The 16,655-nt window shown below is 34.9% G+C and overlaps 1 gene segment (V, D, J or C); it reads right to left on the bottom strand.

Annotated features, from left to right (window-relative positions):
- Positions 1-275: 275 nt before the first annotated feature.
- Positions 276-777, bottom strand: LOC137003804 (T cell receptor alpha variable 9-1-like). The segment is given in 2 exon segments: positions 276-625; positions 726-777. Coding segments are annotated over 2 exon segments (402 nt in total).
- Positions 778-16,655: the final 15,878 nt, after the last annotated feature.

Here is a 16,655-nt window from a genome sequence, read left to right on the forward strand (position 1 = left end):
AGTTATATAGGAAATTTATATCAGAATATTCTTGTGCATGTAATAAAATACTGAAGTATGTGTTAACAGATGCTTTGAATCCTAAAAAAAAAGCATAATTGACCTTGTCAATTTTTAAATGGAATGAAATAAGAATGTATATGTAAAAAGTATAGAACTGTAATCCTGACTGTTTCGATACCTTTCTAAGTTCATAACAATCAAACTGTGATCACAAAGAAGCATGGAGTTAAAATTATTATAATATTTTTCTTTGAGTAAATCTGTCTTTGCTGCTAGGTATCTCTCAGGTTTTTGTATGGAGTCAGAAGGTTTCCTTTCACTGTGGGCCGCACAGCACAGTAGTACAGAGCAGAATATGACACCGCAGCAGGGAAGATCTCCAGCTCCAGATGTTTGATGTCTTTTCTGTTGTTCATATTTATCCCAGGAACCGGAGGAGTAGCATTTGTTTTGATTCCAGACGATTCCATTATGAGGAACTGAGGTGCTGAACCAGGGAATTGACGGTACCAAAATAAATCATAAACCGTGCCGGAGTATCTGCAAGATAGCATCACTTTTTCATCTGCTTTAGCAATTACTGTATCATTGTGGGAGAATATGATGTCTTCAGCAGTAACACCTGAAAACAATTAGAAGAGCAATGAGCAAGTTTTACAATAATAATTCTGCATTGTATACAGGGAAACCTCTTTAAAGTAATAATTATTTTAAAATCTTACCTCTAAATGTTACTATGAGAGATTCTATTATCAGGACTACAGCAAATGTCATCATGATGTTTACCAGTCAGGAGAAAAGCACAGGTTTGCTGAAACAAGCAGTTCCTGTCATCTAGAGCGTCTGTTCACTCCTCCTCCACTCTCATTACTCTCTGAGCACCATTGGGTCTCTCCAAATTCAGAGCTGCTTGATCCAAATTTGTATCTCATCAGTATTTAGTCAGGAAGACCATTAGAGCTCTGAATGTACCAGTAAAGGTGTGGAGTTAGTTGTACATTGTCTTGTCTTGTATCAATACATCTTTAACATAAAATACATAAAAGGAAAGAAACTGTTTTCCATTTCCATTTGTTTATCTGAAAAACTCAATATATTTTATTTGAGTTATTTAGTGTATTTAAACAAAATTAATTGATAGTTTATGAATGTTAAATTAGCTTATTTATTATAATGATCATTTAGATAAATTGACGTTTTAATTTTATTATTATTTTTTTAAATTATGCTATTCAACTATGTTCAATCTCTATGTAGGGACTACATTACACATGAGTGGTGGATGGTTTGAAGCTCTGTTTTTGTGTGAGTGTTGAGTGTGTTTGAGTCACAGTGGGCTGCAGAGCACAGTAATACACAGCAGAGTCAGACACACGCAGGTTCTGGATCATCAGAGGAACTGATGTTGATTTGGAGTCCAGTGTTGCATTAAATCTGTACTTAAAATCTTCATCCTCATCGCTCGATCCAGCATATCTCTTCAGCATATATTTTGGGAACTGATTTGTTTTATATTGGTACCAGTAAAGCGTTGGGAATCCGCTGGTTTTGTATGTGCAGTCAATAGTCACAGTTTGACCTGCAGTAGCAGTTTGAACTTCTGTTGGCTGAGTAACACTATCCTCTGCTCGACATTCTGAAAATCAATGCAAAATATTTGTCAATTATTAAGTAGCCTAAAACTGAAATATAGAGATGATTGAATATAGAACTGATTACATACCTAAAGAAAATGAAAAAAGAATGAGTGAAAATCTGATCCAAGTAGACATTCTGTAACAGTTAATTAGCTATAATGGACTCAGAAAAGCAAAGAAAAGTCTCATGTACTGTACAAAGTGACTTTGGCAGCTTTGAACAAAGATGAGCTCCACCCACTGAGGAGTATCTCAGCATGTTAAATCAAGTATCACATGTCAGATGAGGATTGGATGTGTTGTGCTCTCTGTTTGCTTCATCTGCACATCTTCTGACTGGAACATCTCAATGGTTTCACTTAAAGTTAAATCTGCTCTGCATATATAAAGTATATGAAGAAGCCACATAGGGTCAGTTAGTACACAATAGACAAGTACAGATCTTAAAGAGTTAGTTCAACCCAAAAATGTCATTATTTACTCAACCTTATGTCGTTCCACACCTGTAAGACCTTCGTTCATCTTTGGAAAACAAGTAAAGATATTTTTGATAAAATCTGAGAGGTATATGACTCGTCCATAGACAGCAAACTGACACTTTCAAGGTCCAGAAAGGTACAAAAGACATCATCAGTGTGACTGCAGTGGTTCAACTTTAATGTTACGAAGCGACAAGAATACTATAAACATAACAATTTTATTCAACAACCTCTTCTCTTCCCTGTCATTATCTTTACGCAGGTGATGCAGTAAGCATAGTGAAGGCTTCCTTGTTTACATCCAAACGCCAGCTCAGTATTGGCCAAAGCTGATCATGTGATCAGCAGGACGCATGCGTGTGACGCTGAAGCAGGAGCCGGCCAATAATGAGTTGCCATTCTGATGACAGCAGAGAAGATATTAATGAATAAAGTTGTTTTTTTGTTTTGTTTTGCGCACAAAAAGTATTCTTGTCACTTCATAACATTAAAGTTGAACCTCTGCAGTCACGTCGACTGTTTTAACAATGTCTTTAGTGCCTTTCTGGACCTTGAAAATGTTGGTTAAATTGCTGTCTATGGTAGAATCATAAACCTCTTGGATTTCATCAAAAAATATCTTAATTTGTGTTCAGAAGATGAATGAAGGTCTTAAAGTTTTGGAACAACGTGTAATTAATGACAGAATTCAATTTTTGGGTGAACTAACTTTTTAATGTTTCAAATGACAAAATCAGCATGCAAGTACACACAGTGTTATAGTGATGAGTGACCAAATGATCTTCAGTGGATGAAGCAGTCACTAGAAAGAGCATTGTTCATGAAAATAGAGAGGGGATTTTTGTCAAAGAGAAACTCAAAACTACTTCAAAATCAATTGTAGAGTAACTGTTTGTCGCCCTCTTCTGCATTGCAAGAGTTATTACAATATGACAATTCTAAAGTTAATGTTTGTTAAAGTTTTTCTTGTCTTTAAGTAAGGTGAGATCAAATAAATTAGTTGAAATAAGAACATAAAAATAATAAATGTACCTTTTTTCTGGTATGGTAAGTGAAATAGTAACACCTGTTTAAGTTCATCAGTAGACTGTTAATATTTTATTTATTTTAGGTTAATAACATAGTGGAATTGAACACTATTACAGTGCTAATAGAAATGAAAAAAAAAAAAAAACTATATATACAGCAAATATCATAAACCATCAGAAAGTGTAAGTGAACAGTATGAGGGTTTTTGTGTGAGTGTTGAGTGTGTTTGAGTCACAGTGGGCTTCAGAGCACAGTAATACACAGCAGAGTCAGACACACACACATCCTGGATCATCAGAGGAACTGATCTTGAAGTTTTGTTGTGATTTGCAGTAAATCTCTTCCCAAAGTCTTTGTCATTCTGTACAGTTGTAACTATCACCATCATGTTTTTAGGGATTCCATTCATCTTTTGCTGGTACCAGAAGAGATACGGGGATGGATCACTGGTTTCATATGTACAGTTAATCGTTACTGATCTGCCTTCAAAAGTAGTTTGAACTCTTGTATTCTGGTCAACTCTGTCCTGAGAGTCACATACTGGAAAATAATTTAAAGCATGATCAATTAATATTCTGCATGTTTTAATTTATTTATGGCTAATTTAGAGACTCAAAAGGATCCTACTCACCCCAGAAATACATTATAAAGAAGATTAAATGTCTTTCCCAGTGAGCCATTCTCACTGTTAAATGACTGGAGTAAAGTGTGCAGTTGTTTCAGCCTGTCTTTGATAACCTGTTTTAAATGCTGTCACACATATATAGGCTGGGAGGAGCTTGATCTGTTGAATCACCACATGTTATTCTCTTTCCTTGTAGTTTTTCCTTTTCTTTTTCGTTTCAGTATAGTGAAATTTCAGTAAAAATAGCTTATTTATAACTACATAATGTACATTATATTTTATCTTATGTTCATTTCTCTATTACTATATTCTGATTGATATTGCGCTCCAGTTGAGTATGTATATGAGAGAGGTCAAGTATTTATGAATGCAACCCTTGTCATCACCTTATGAAGAATCTAAATATAAATGTATTATATGTGTTCAAATCTTTGCACTGCATAACATAACCACAGGATAACAATGACTTCAGTTCTGTTTGTTCAGCAGGTGTCGCCACTTTCTGTTATTTAAGTCTTTGTGGTTTTCAAAAGTGGTTTGATTTACATTTGATTACTGAATTTCAAAGCAACATTTCTGTGTGTGAGTTTTTGTAAAGCCTCTCAGGCATTTTGTAACACTGGGCTCCAACTCTTAGAGCACAATAATAGAGAGCTGAATCTGACAGAGCTGCTTTATCAATAGTGAGTTCAGTGGATGACTGGGATGTAGTCGACTTAAACCGTCGGTCTGGTATGTCCTCCTCACGGTTCCACGATCGAGCACCTTTCCACAGTAAATACTGAGGTTCTGTGTTTGGATACTGTCTGAACCAGTAAAGCAGGATCTCATTGGCGATTGTACTGTATGAGCAGCTCAGAGTCACAGACTCTCCTTCTTTACTGATTATTGCGTCCTTGTCTTTTGGTCCAATGCTGTCAGGGAATACACCTGAATATAAATTTAGACAACAAAACTTCATAGCTTGAAGTGATTTAGCGTTGCTTAAAACACAGCTAAGTAAGAGAGTATTCACCTGATACTGTTATGACAATCAGTAGTAGATGTTTCTCCATGTTCACGCTTTTGATCAGATCTGTTCAGATTTATTTTTTGAGCTTTACTTGCTGAATTACTTGGAGAGGTGGTCTGTTGTTTATTAATAATATGGGTGTGGCTAGTGACATCAGGACTCCCCCCCCCACCACACACACACACACACACACACACACTCACTATACTGTAGCTGATGAAATGTACTACCGTAGGGAAGTTGTAACACTTAGGAATACATGTATGGTACATTTTGTGCATTAATTAAATACATTATACAAAATATGTGCTTAAAATTCAAAAATCTGAAATGAAAAAATCTGTGTAAATGTTACAGTATAACATTAAAAAAGAGAATCTGCTGATTCAATGAAACCAGTTCATCATTCATAAACATGGTCACAAATCAAACCAGACATGAAATTTTATTTTCTTATATGAGATGGTTTTTGGTTAAAACATAATTAAATTGATACCTGTTTTAGTCGCCTGTTTCCCCTGTATGCTGTAGGTTTGTTTCTTTTGTTTTAGTGTGAGAGAGAGACGTCCTGTGACACTGTGGGCCTCAGAGCGCAGTAGTACACAGCAGAGTCAGACACACGCAGTCTCTGGATCATCAAGGGGACGGATTTTGATGGTTTCACTTCAGAGTGAAATCTCTCCTGATACTCCGTTCCATTCACTCCTCCTCCATATGAATTCCTTTGTAACACAAGTTTAGGAGATTCATTTGCTCTCTGTATGTACCAGAAGAGCTCTTGTGATGGTGAGCTTGTAGTATATTTGCAGTCCAATGTGATCAATTCTCCCGCAAATTCAGTAACATGTTTAAGTGGCTGATCAACTGAGTCTTCTGATTGACATCCTGGTAAAACACAAGAATAATTTTGTGACAATCTTCATCATCATCATAAATACAGCCAAACATTCAAATAGTAACATATTTCATTCACATACCTGGTATAACTGATAGAAGTATTATTAATGTCTTCATCATCCATAATTTCATTATTTGTTCTTCAAGATGATAGAGTGATACCCAAAGAACAGACGAATCAATCAGCAAAAGCAGAGTAACTGAGAAAAGAGAGTGATTCGAAGCCATTATTACATGAGGAAGGGAGGAGCTCCACACACTGTGATCAGTATCAGTATAGACTGCATTTCTCCCTCTCCTGGTTTCTTTATGGAATTACAAATAGAAGTTTCATTTATTTTTTATGATGTTTCTTCACTTTCCGTAACACAGCACTGAGACTGATATAAAAGGAATGAATAATAAAAAAATAATAATACTGACAGTAATAATAATGATTATTTTTGTTGTTATTACATGAATGATGTGTTAGCTTTGTTGACCTTTTTCAATATTTTGATGTTTTTAACATACTGTTGAGATTGAGAATATCATTCAGTTTTGATTATCTACATCAACGTATGGAGTTATAACTTTAACACCTGACCTAAACAAACTGAATACATTATTTTTAACATGGGTACGGCCATTTATAACTTGAATGTGATTTGTGTCTCATCCACTTCCAGTTATTTTAGCTGTACAAACATTGTTTGTTATGCTTGATATCGCATTGTTGTTTATATTATTATTATTTTAATTTATTATCATAATCATAAACACACTGGTTTGTAGCGTAAATTATTTTTCTATTTAAAGCATTTTTGTTATTATTTATAGTGGCTAATGAATCAGAAGTTCACACACATTCACAGAAAATAACTTATTTCCACTTTAAGGTGGATAAACATCCCATACAACAAGTTCTTCTAGTGTGATGTCATATCCTCTCTTCTCCACTCTCTTCATTACTCCAGAATTGTTCAACAGGTGTTACCACATACAGTCACAGTGGTTTAGAAATATAAATGTGGTGTGATAAATATGTGATAACTGGCTTTTAAAGTTTTTGTAAAGTTTCTCAGGCACTTTGTATCACTGGGCTCCAATTCTTAGAGCACAATAATAGAGAGCTGAATCTGACAGAGTCAAACTGTTAATAATGAGTTCAGTGGATGATTGAGATGTAGTCGACTGAAACCGACGGTCTGGTATATTATCAAGACTGCTGTATGATCGAGCACCTTTATACAGTAAATATGTTGGTTCAGTATTAGGATACTGTCTGTACCAGTAAAGTCTAATATTGTTGCTGCTTGAATCATAAGAGCATCTCAGTGTCACAGACTCTCCTTCTCTCCTGGTTATATTCATATCTTCATCTTTTGGTCCAATGCTGTCAGAAAACACACCTGGAAGTAATATAAGACACTTCACAAATACAACCCTTTGTATTACAACTAAAAAGGAGACATAAAAACACACACATATAACTGATGTAAAATGTACTCTGTACTCAGACAGACATGATGCACTGCTTAACATGTGTTTAAGAATTGATAAAAGTGTGATTTACCTGATATAATTATGAGGATCAATAAATACCTCTCCATGATGATATTTCAGATCTGAACTGTTCTTAAAAGTATGGACAATTGTACTATGTTGATTTGAATGATAAATTATACCATAATTAATAGTGTACATAAATCATAGGTAAATGAACGCTCTAGAGAACTGATATGCTTTATATTAATAATGTGGGTGTGGATTATGATAAGACCCGCCCCCTTTTCTGCCAATACAGGCATCGCAATTGAAATGATCAATGCAATGATAAAAATGAAGCTTTTGTAAATATACATGTGTGACAAAGAATGAAGTAAAAATGAATGAATGTGTCAGAATGGGGATCAGCACTGATGAAGGTTTCTGTCTGAGTGTTGAGTGTGTTTGAGTCACAGTGGGGTTCAGAGCACAGTAATACACAGCAGAGTCAGACACACACAGTTCCTTGATTATCAGAGAAACTGATTCTGATGACACTTCAGAGTGAAATCTCTTCTCAAACTCAGTGTCCTGATCTCCTCCATATTTGTTTTTCCTCAGCATGTATTTAGGAATGTCGTTTTCTCTCTGGATGTACCAGAAGAGGTCTGGTGTTGTTGTAGATGCAGTATATTTGCACTGTAATGTGACTGATCCTCCTTCAGGTTTAGTTACATGTTTATCTGGCTGATCAACTCTATCTTCTGGTCTGCATTCTGAAAATATATGAGATTAATGTCACAAATGGCATTATTCAATTAAAAATAACTTACATTTTACATGTAAAAGTATACATACCAAGAATAAATAATGCAAATATTAACGCTTCCAGCCATAGTTGCATTGTTTGATAGAGTGATATCCAAGCTTGATTCAGTCGGTCTGAGAGAGAAGTCTGTTATTAAGAGCATTGGTTTGTTTCTGATCTCAGTTCACTGTCAGATGAACATGGTTAACAATATAAATATACTGTGCATATCACCCTCTACTGGTTTCTTTTAGGTATTGCAAAAGGTTGAAATGCCATTTTCTCACCATAAACATGTCCCTACTTTGATATTATATATTTATATACAGTACTGTGTTTTACAGTCTTAGGCACGTCAGTATTTTCACCCCCCCAAAAAAGGTTTTAAGCCAGTTATTTATATCTTTTGCTGTAGTGTGTCAATAGGAAATATCCGTTCACATTTCCAAACATTCATTTTGCCATTAATTGTAATAATCCAGTGAGATTTTTGAATACACAAGGAGTCTGACAACAGCCGGAAACAGATGAAAGAAACAGATGAAACTGAGACAAACTAAATCCAGGAGAACTGTGGCCGTATATTTATATTTAGACTTTTGCACAGTATATTTATATATTTTTGGTAATACATTGCATATTAATACTGATAGTGATTGGTAATACTAAAATGATCTACAGTCAGATAATAATATGAAGATTACACTTTTCGTTGTTTTGTATAAATAAATATTAAAATGAAAAGATCAACGATAGGCCATGTAAAACAGAAGTTATTCCAGAATGCTATTGGAAGCATAAATTAATATAATTTGATACTTTCATTATTTATTTATTATGTCTGTTCTTGTTTTTTCATGATCAGTTTTATTCTTCCTTAATTTACAATTAAAATCACTGTAAAAAAAATCCCGTTGTTTCTACGGAAAAATACCGGCAGCTGTGGTTACCAGAACAATACTGTAAAAATGACATCTAACCGTAAACATACTTACGGAGTTACATGTGAATTTTACATTTTAAATCTGTTAAATTTACGGTAAAATAACGTATTTCATTAACTGATATAATGTTAATTTACCAACGTAATGAAGTACTAATATCTGTTTTGTACCTTTATAATACACTGACAGTCACCAAACACAGTGGTGATGAGAGTCACATGATGAATCAAAGTTCATCACAAGCAGCTTTTCCACAAGCTGAGGAGGACAATACTAATATATAGAAGGTGCACACAGTGTCATTCACACACACACTAAACACCATCATGGTAACATGCATGAAATTTTAAAAATGCAATAAACATTAATTTAACAACATTAGATGTAACATAAAACCCTAATGTACATACCTGATTAGAAAAACTAAGAAGAAACGAAATAATTATTTCAACGAAATAACTCTGTTTCAAATATATATATCAAATGTGAAGTGTCACGCAGGGAATTGTGGGAATGTCAATTTACGTTTTTTCACTGTAAATTTTACAATGAATTGTTATTTTTCACGTCCAAAAACTGTGAATTTAACGGTATTTTACCGTAAAATTACATTAAATGTACCGTTAGATCTATTACAGTTATTCACCGTATATAGTACGGAAACTTTCTGTAAACCAATTAACAGTTTTTCACCGCAGCATTTTTACAGTCTTTTACTGTTAAAATCACGGTCATTTTTTACAGTGATGTATAACCATTAATGCTGCATAAAACAAACAGTGTTATATATACTGTAGGTAAATGTATACTGTAGATACTGAACGCCTTTTTGATGTTCAACAGGTGTTACCATATCCTCTCATTTATAGTCTCTGTGGTTTACAAAAGAGATGTCCGTGTTGATACTCATGTGATTGCTGTTGTTCAAAGCAGTAATAGTGTGTGTGAGTTTTTGTAAAGCTTCTCAGGCATTTTGTATCACTGGGGTAATCACTCTAAGAGCACAATAATAGAGAGCTGAATCTGACAGAGCTGCTGCTTTAATAATGAGTTCAGTGGATGACTGGGATGTTTTCGACTGAAACTGGTCTGGTATATCAGAATATGTATCAGAGCTGTATGATCGAGCACCTTTATACAGTAAATATTCTGGTTCTCTGTTTGGATACTGTCTGTACCAGTAAAGATAGACATAACTGCTGCTAGCATCATATGAGCATCTCAGTGTCACAGACTCTCCTTCTCTAATGATCATATTAGTGTCCTTGTCAACTGGACCAATACTGTCAGCAAATGCACCTGCAATACAATTTGAGAAATCACAATAGAGCATTAAATCATCAGACAGTTTCTCTTGCCAAAAACACCAGGAGATTTTAAATGTGTAAATTATATCCACCTGAAACTGTAATGGCAATCACTAGTAGATATCTGTCCATGTTGATTCCTCAGTTTAAACAGGTGTTGATAATGGTTTAAGGTTAGCTGTGTATCTTTCTTTAAGGTTTATACATGTGCACTAAACTAAATGTGATAAATGATAAAAAACATTGAATAGATAAATGATTGCAGTGGGAGGAGCTCTGAGGAGGAGTCCGACTGAACCACAGTTCCTCAATACTGAACGTCTCCTCCTCCTTAAGGATTCTGGATGTACTTTTAATACTTTTCAATGTTCTGATGTTTGTTTTATCAATCTCTTCAAATACATTGATTCAAGCACTGACCCCTTTTCTTATTTGATGAACTAAACTAATGCTAGAAGCTCATTTGACATTATTGTACTTGGGGATATTATTAGAAGAAGCTTTATTATTTTATTATTATTTGATTCATTATAGTTATTCATTTTTATCAATGTCAGAGATTTGTTTTTGAGTGTTGAGTGTGTTTGAGTCACAGTGGGGTTCAGAGCACAGTAATACACAGCAGAGTCAGACACACACAGGTTCTTGATTGTCAGTGGAAATGATTTTGAAGTTGTGTCGAGTTTGCTGCTAAATCTATCCTTGAACCGCATGTCATTACTACTAAATTGGTCCAGCATATATTCTGGAAATCCTTTCTTTTTTTGCTGGTACCAGAACAGATTTGGTGAAACATTAGTGGATTCATATTGACAGTTGATTGTTACAGCTGCACCTTCAACAGCAGTTTGAACTCCTGGATTTTGTTCAACTCTGTCCAGAGAATCACATCCTGTAATGTAAAACATCACTGATGAGGATCTCATATTCATATTAGAAGAATATTACAGCATGAATACTTACAAAATCTGACTTACCCCAGAAATATGTGATCAAGAAGACTACAATTCTTTGCCAGTTTGCCATCACAGAAATTGATAATAATACTTTAGATAAAATGAACTTGTTGAAATTTACAGCAGACTCTTGTTTCAGCCTCTCTTTGATAAAGTTGTACTAACACTGTCACATATCAGAGACCTGCAGGAGGAGTCTGACTGAACCACAGTTCCTCAATACTGAACGTCTCCTCCTGCTCAAGCATTCATTATGGTTATGTATTTGTCATCAATGCTAGAGAAATGTGTTTTTGTGTGAGTGTTGAGTGTGTTTGAGTCACAGTGGGCTTCAGAGCACAGTAATACACAGCAGAGTCAGACACACACACATCCTGGATCATCAGAGGAACTGATCCTAATGTGGAATCCAGTTTGGCATGAAATCTCTCCTCAAATTCAGGCTCCGTCGTTCCTTTCCCAATGGAAGATTCACTCAGAATGAATGTTGGTGATCTGTTTGGAAGCTGTTTGTACCAGAAGAGATAAGCATTTGCAGCGCTCATGAGGGTATAATTACACAATAAAGTCACTTGATTTCCCTCAGCAGAAGTCTCTACTCTTGAAGGCTGATCAACACTGTCCTGTCCCCAGCACACTGGAAGAGATGGACATGAATTAACAATCATTTACAGATACTCAAATAAATAAAGTGTAAATGATGAAAGACTGTTCTTACCTAAATCATGTGCCGTGAAGAAAAGAGCAATAATCAGCCATTTTGTCATTGTTGCTCTGAGTTGAAGAGAGTGAGAGAAAAACAACTAATGTGAGTCTCTCCTTATGGTGAATCTCTCTTTAGCTTCTCTTGATTATTTTCAGCAACTGCACAAGAATTTAAGGGATGCTTCCCCCTGCTGGTGAATTTAGTGTATTAACCTCCTCGTTTTTGAGTTCATTTTCATAATTACATTTGTCAAGCTGTGATGTACTACATTTACATTTACATTTAGTCATTTAGCAGACGCTTTTCTCCAAAGCGACTCACAAATGAGAGTAGCATGAAGCAATCATATCAACATGAGTACAACAGTATGTAATCGCCATGACCAGTCATAGTTTCATCAGCAAAGTGCTCACAGTTTTTTTTTTTTGTTTGTTTGTTTTTTGTACTAAAGTCATTTGGGATGATCTAGTATGTTTTTTGTCTGTTATTTTGATCCCTTCCATTTTTCTTTCAATTGCCTTTATAACTTGAAATAAATGTCATTTGTAACCACACACAGGTGTTTCCACTGGTGTAATTATATTATGTGAATTATAGATTGTGGGTTTGATGTGGCTTGAGATCAAAGTGAAAAATGAATTTGAGTTTTTGTACAGCTTCACATAGTCTTTGTATCACTGGGCTCCAACTCTTAGAGCACAATAATAGAGAGCTGAATCTGACAGAGTCACACTGTTAATAATGAGTTCAGTGGATGTTTGAGATGTAGTCGACTGAAAGCGAGGATCAGAGGGGTCTCCAGTATTACTATTATGAGCATTTTTCCATATTAAATACTGAGGCTCTCCATTAGGATACTGTCTGTACCAGAAAAGTGTAACATAATTGCTGTCTGTTTCATATGAGCAGCTGAGGGTCACAGTCTCGTCTTCCTTATTTATAACAGTTTCTTTATTTGGCCCAATCTTGTCTGCAGTCATCACACCTAAAACAAAGAAAATTCGAGAGAAAGAGTTGCATAAAAAATATTTCTTACACAGTTTTTCTGCATGACTAGAATGAATAAAGTGAATCATTTTGTACCTGAAGTCAGAAATAAAATCAGAAACAGGTGTTTTTCCATGTTTCTACAGATCTGTTCATGTTCTCTGTGCTCCGATGCTAATGCTTTAGTTCAGAGCTCACAGAAGAGGTGTGTCTTCAGTGTCTTCATCTTTGCTTCAGATGCAGGTGATTGGTTGGAAGTGACAGTTTTGAACACAAGAACAAGAGCCTTGAAAGAAAGAAATCAGAGAGTGTGTGATGGGGACCTATATGTGCTGCTTAAAAACCAAATACACAAACACATTCTGGATCATATTGAACTGCACTCTGTTAAAACTGAAGAAATAATGAAAACAATTTAAATACTGTAGATCTGCTCCGCTTGAGTCGAACTGCACAAAGAGCACATTATTTATTACTGATAGGATTCTCACTTCATGAAATATGATTTTATAATATGTTTCTAATGGTTTAATGTTGCTTTGGCAAAGTTGGAGAGTTTTTATTTATTTAGCATGTTTTTGTGTGAGTGTTGAGTGTGTTTGAGTCACAGTGGGCTTCAGAGCACAGTAATACACAGCAGAGTCAGACACACACACATCCTGGATCATCAGAGGAACTGATCTTGATGTGGAGTCCAATGTTGCAGAAAATCTCTCTTTAAATTCATCCTCAGTATTTCCTTTCCCAAAGGAAAATTCACTCAGAATAAATGTTGGTGATTTGTTTGGTAGCTGTTTGTACCAGAAGAGATAAATATTAGTATCTGCAGCTTTGGTAGTGTAATTACACGATAAAGTTATTCGATCCTCTTCATTTGCAGTCATTTCTCTTGAAGGCTGTTCAACTCTGTCTTGCCCCCAGCACACTGAAAAATAGATTTAACAATTACTCATTTACATATATTAATTAACTCACATATAAACTAAAATAATTAAGTGTAAATTCTTACCAAAATTCTGTGCTGTGAGGAAAAGAGTACTAATCACCCATTTTTCCATTGTTGAGATAAAGATATTAATATTTTAACATGTATTCTGTTTCTCTGTCTCTAGATCTGACTGTAGCTCTGTTTCATCTGTGCTGCTCTTCTCTAGAGATATTTCAAGTCTTCAAGTCCTCACATGACTCGTGTCTCTTTGAGGAATGCTGCCTCCCTGTGGTGAATTTGGGTATTTCTAACATTTTATGTAAGTGACTTACAAATATGAAATAAAATCTGAAGCAATACACCAATACAGTAACACAATACACCTATCATGCAGAACGTGATTATCAGATTTCTGCAAACACCCTGTAGACACGCTCCCGGAGGAGGTGTGTTGTTTTTGGAGATTGCCCTGTTAAACGAAAATTAAGGACTGAGTTTAAATTAACAACAGTAATGAAAATATTACATATTATATACCAGACTATATATATATATATATATATATATATATATATATATATATTTATATATATATATATATATATGTATAGTATGATAATCAAGTTTAAAACAGGTTACAATAAAAGACAAAATTAAAAACCTAACTTGGCAATATTTTCAACATTGTGAATACTCACACATAGTTTTTGTGTGTGTGTTGAGTGTGTTTGAGTCACAGTGGGCCTCAGAGCACAGTAATACACAGCAGAGTCAGACACACACAGGTCCTGGATCGTCAGTGGAAATGATCTTGTTAATGTGTTTAGACTTGCGTTAAATCTCTTCTTGAACTCTTCATCATTATCTCCATAAGCACCGACTCTGTTCAGCATGTATTTTGGGACTCCATTCACTTTTTGCTGGTACCAGAAGAGAGTTTGGGATGGATCGCTGGTTGTATATGTACAATTGATTGTTAAAGCTGCACCTTCAACAGCAGTTTGAACTCTCATATTCTGCTGGACGGCATCCTCAGATTTACACCCTGAAATTTAGAAAAACATTTACCAATTTAATTCATTCAATCATTTATTCTCAAATTAAATATGTTTAAATATCTACTTACCCAAGAAATATGAGATAAACAACACAAAATATTTTTTCCAGTGTGTCATCATAATACTGTAATTGTGCTGTATGAATTAAACTAAACTGAATGAACAGCAGAAACCCCTTGCTGCTTCAGACTCTCTTTGCTAAAGTTACACTGAAGACATTTACAAACACCTGGAGGAAGAGACAGACTATACCACAGTATCTGAATGCAGAGAGCATGAAGGATTTGTGATTCATTTGGACACTTGCGTGTCATGGTATTAAATATTTCACATAAAGTTTGATTGAATATATTTTAATCTTCTTGCATTTCTCAATTATATAGAAAAAGTACAGATTAAGATAAAATAAAAAATATGGAATAAAGTTGTTAGTTGAATTGGTTAAAGCGATAGTTCAGTTTTGTCATCATTTATTTGCCTCATGTTTGTTCCAAACCAGCATGAGTTTCTTTCCTCTGTTTAACATGAAAGGATATTTTGAGAAATGTCTCAGTGTTTTTTGTCCATAATGGAAGTGAATGGGAACTGAAACTGTTTGGGTACCAATATATTTCAAAATATCTTATTTTGTGTTCTGCAGAAGAAAGTAATTCATGTAGGTTTAGGATATGATGAGGGTGAGTAAATCATGGGAGAATTTTCATTTTGGTGTGAACTGTCCCTTTAATATCATGCTTATGAAACTCTTTTTACATTGTAATTTATTTTCTCTTTTTATATATTTATTGTATTTGGTGTTAGTGAATGTAATATGATGGCAGGAGCTGTTTTGATCTCAGTGATCTGTTGTCACAGCGGCTTCAGATCACAGTACAGAAGAGTCGGATACACATCCTGATCATCAGAGAAACTGATCTTGATGTGGAACATACGATGGATTGGCCCTATTTTACAGTTAAGAATTAGAGTATAATTCAGTTTTGATTATCTACATCACCGTATGGAGTTATGCTCAGGAAAATCTTTAAAACATGATGTAAACAAACTGCGTTCACCTTATTTTTAATGTAAAAAATGTGGGTACAGCCATTTGTAACTTGAATGTGTCGGGTTTCCGGTTTCATCCTCTTTGCAAAATAAGTTGGATAAACATCCCATACAACATGTTCTTCTAGTGTGATGTCATATCCTCTCTTCTCCACTCTCTTCATTACTCCAGAATTGTTCAACAGGTGTTACCACATACAGTCACAGTGGTTTAGAAATATAAATGTGGTGTGATAAATATTTGATTACTGGCTTTTAAAGCAAGAATTTGAGATGTGAGTTTTTGTAAAGCTTCTCAGGCACTTTGTATCACTGGGCTCCAACTCTTAGAGCACAATAATAGAGAGCTGAATCTGACAGAGTCACACTGTTAATAATGAGTTCAGTGGATGTTTGGGATGAAGTTGGCTGAAACCGCTGGTCTGTTTTATGCTCTCCTATATATGATCGAGCACCTTTATTCAGTAAATATTCTGGTTCTCTGTTTGGATACTGTCTGTACCAGTAAAGATAAATATTATTGCTACTTGTATCATATGAGCATCTCAGTGTCACAGACTCTCCTTCTCTAATGATCACATTAGTATCCTTGTCATTTGGTCCAATGCTGTCAGCAAATGCACCTGCAATAAAATGTAGCAATTGCACACTAAACATCAACATTAAAACATCATAAAACACCGTTTGATCTTTAAAGCATAAAATATATTCACCTGAAATAATGAGAATCACTATCAGACAGGCCTCCATGTTAATACCTCAGAT

Source organism: Chanodichthys erythropterus, chromosome 16 (assembly GCF_024489055.1).
Source record: "Chanodichthys erythropterus isolate Z2021 chromosome 16, ASM2448905v1, whole genome shotgun sequence".
Lineage (NCBI taxonomy): Eukaryota > Metazoa > Chordata > Actinopteri > Cypriniformes > Xenocyprididae > Chanodichthys > Chanodichthys erythropterus.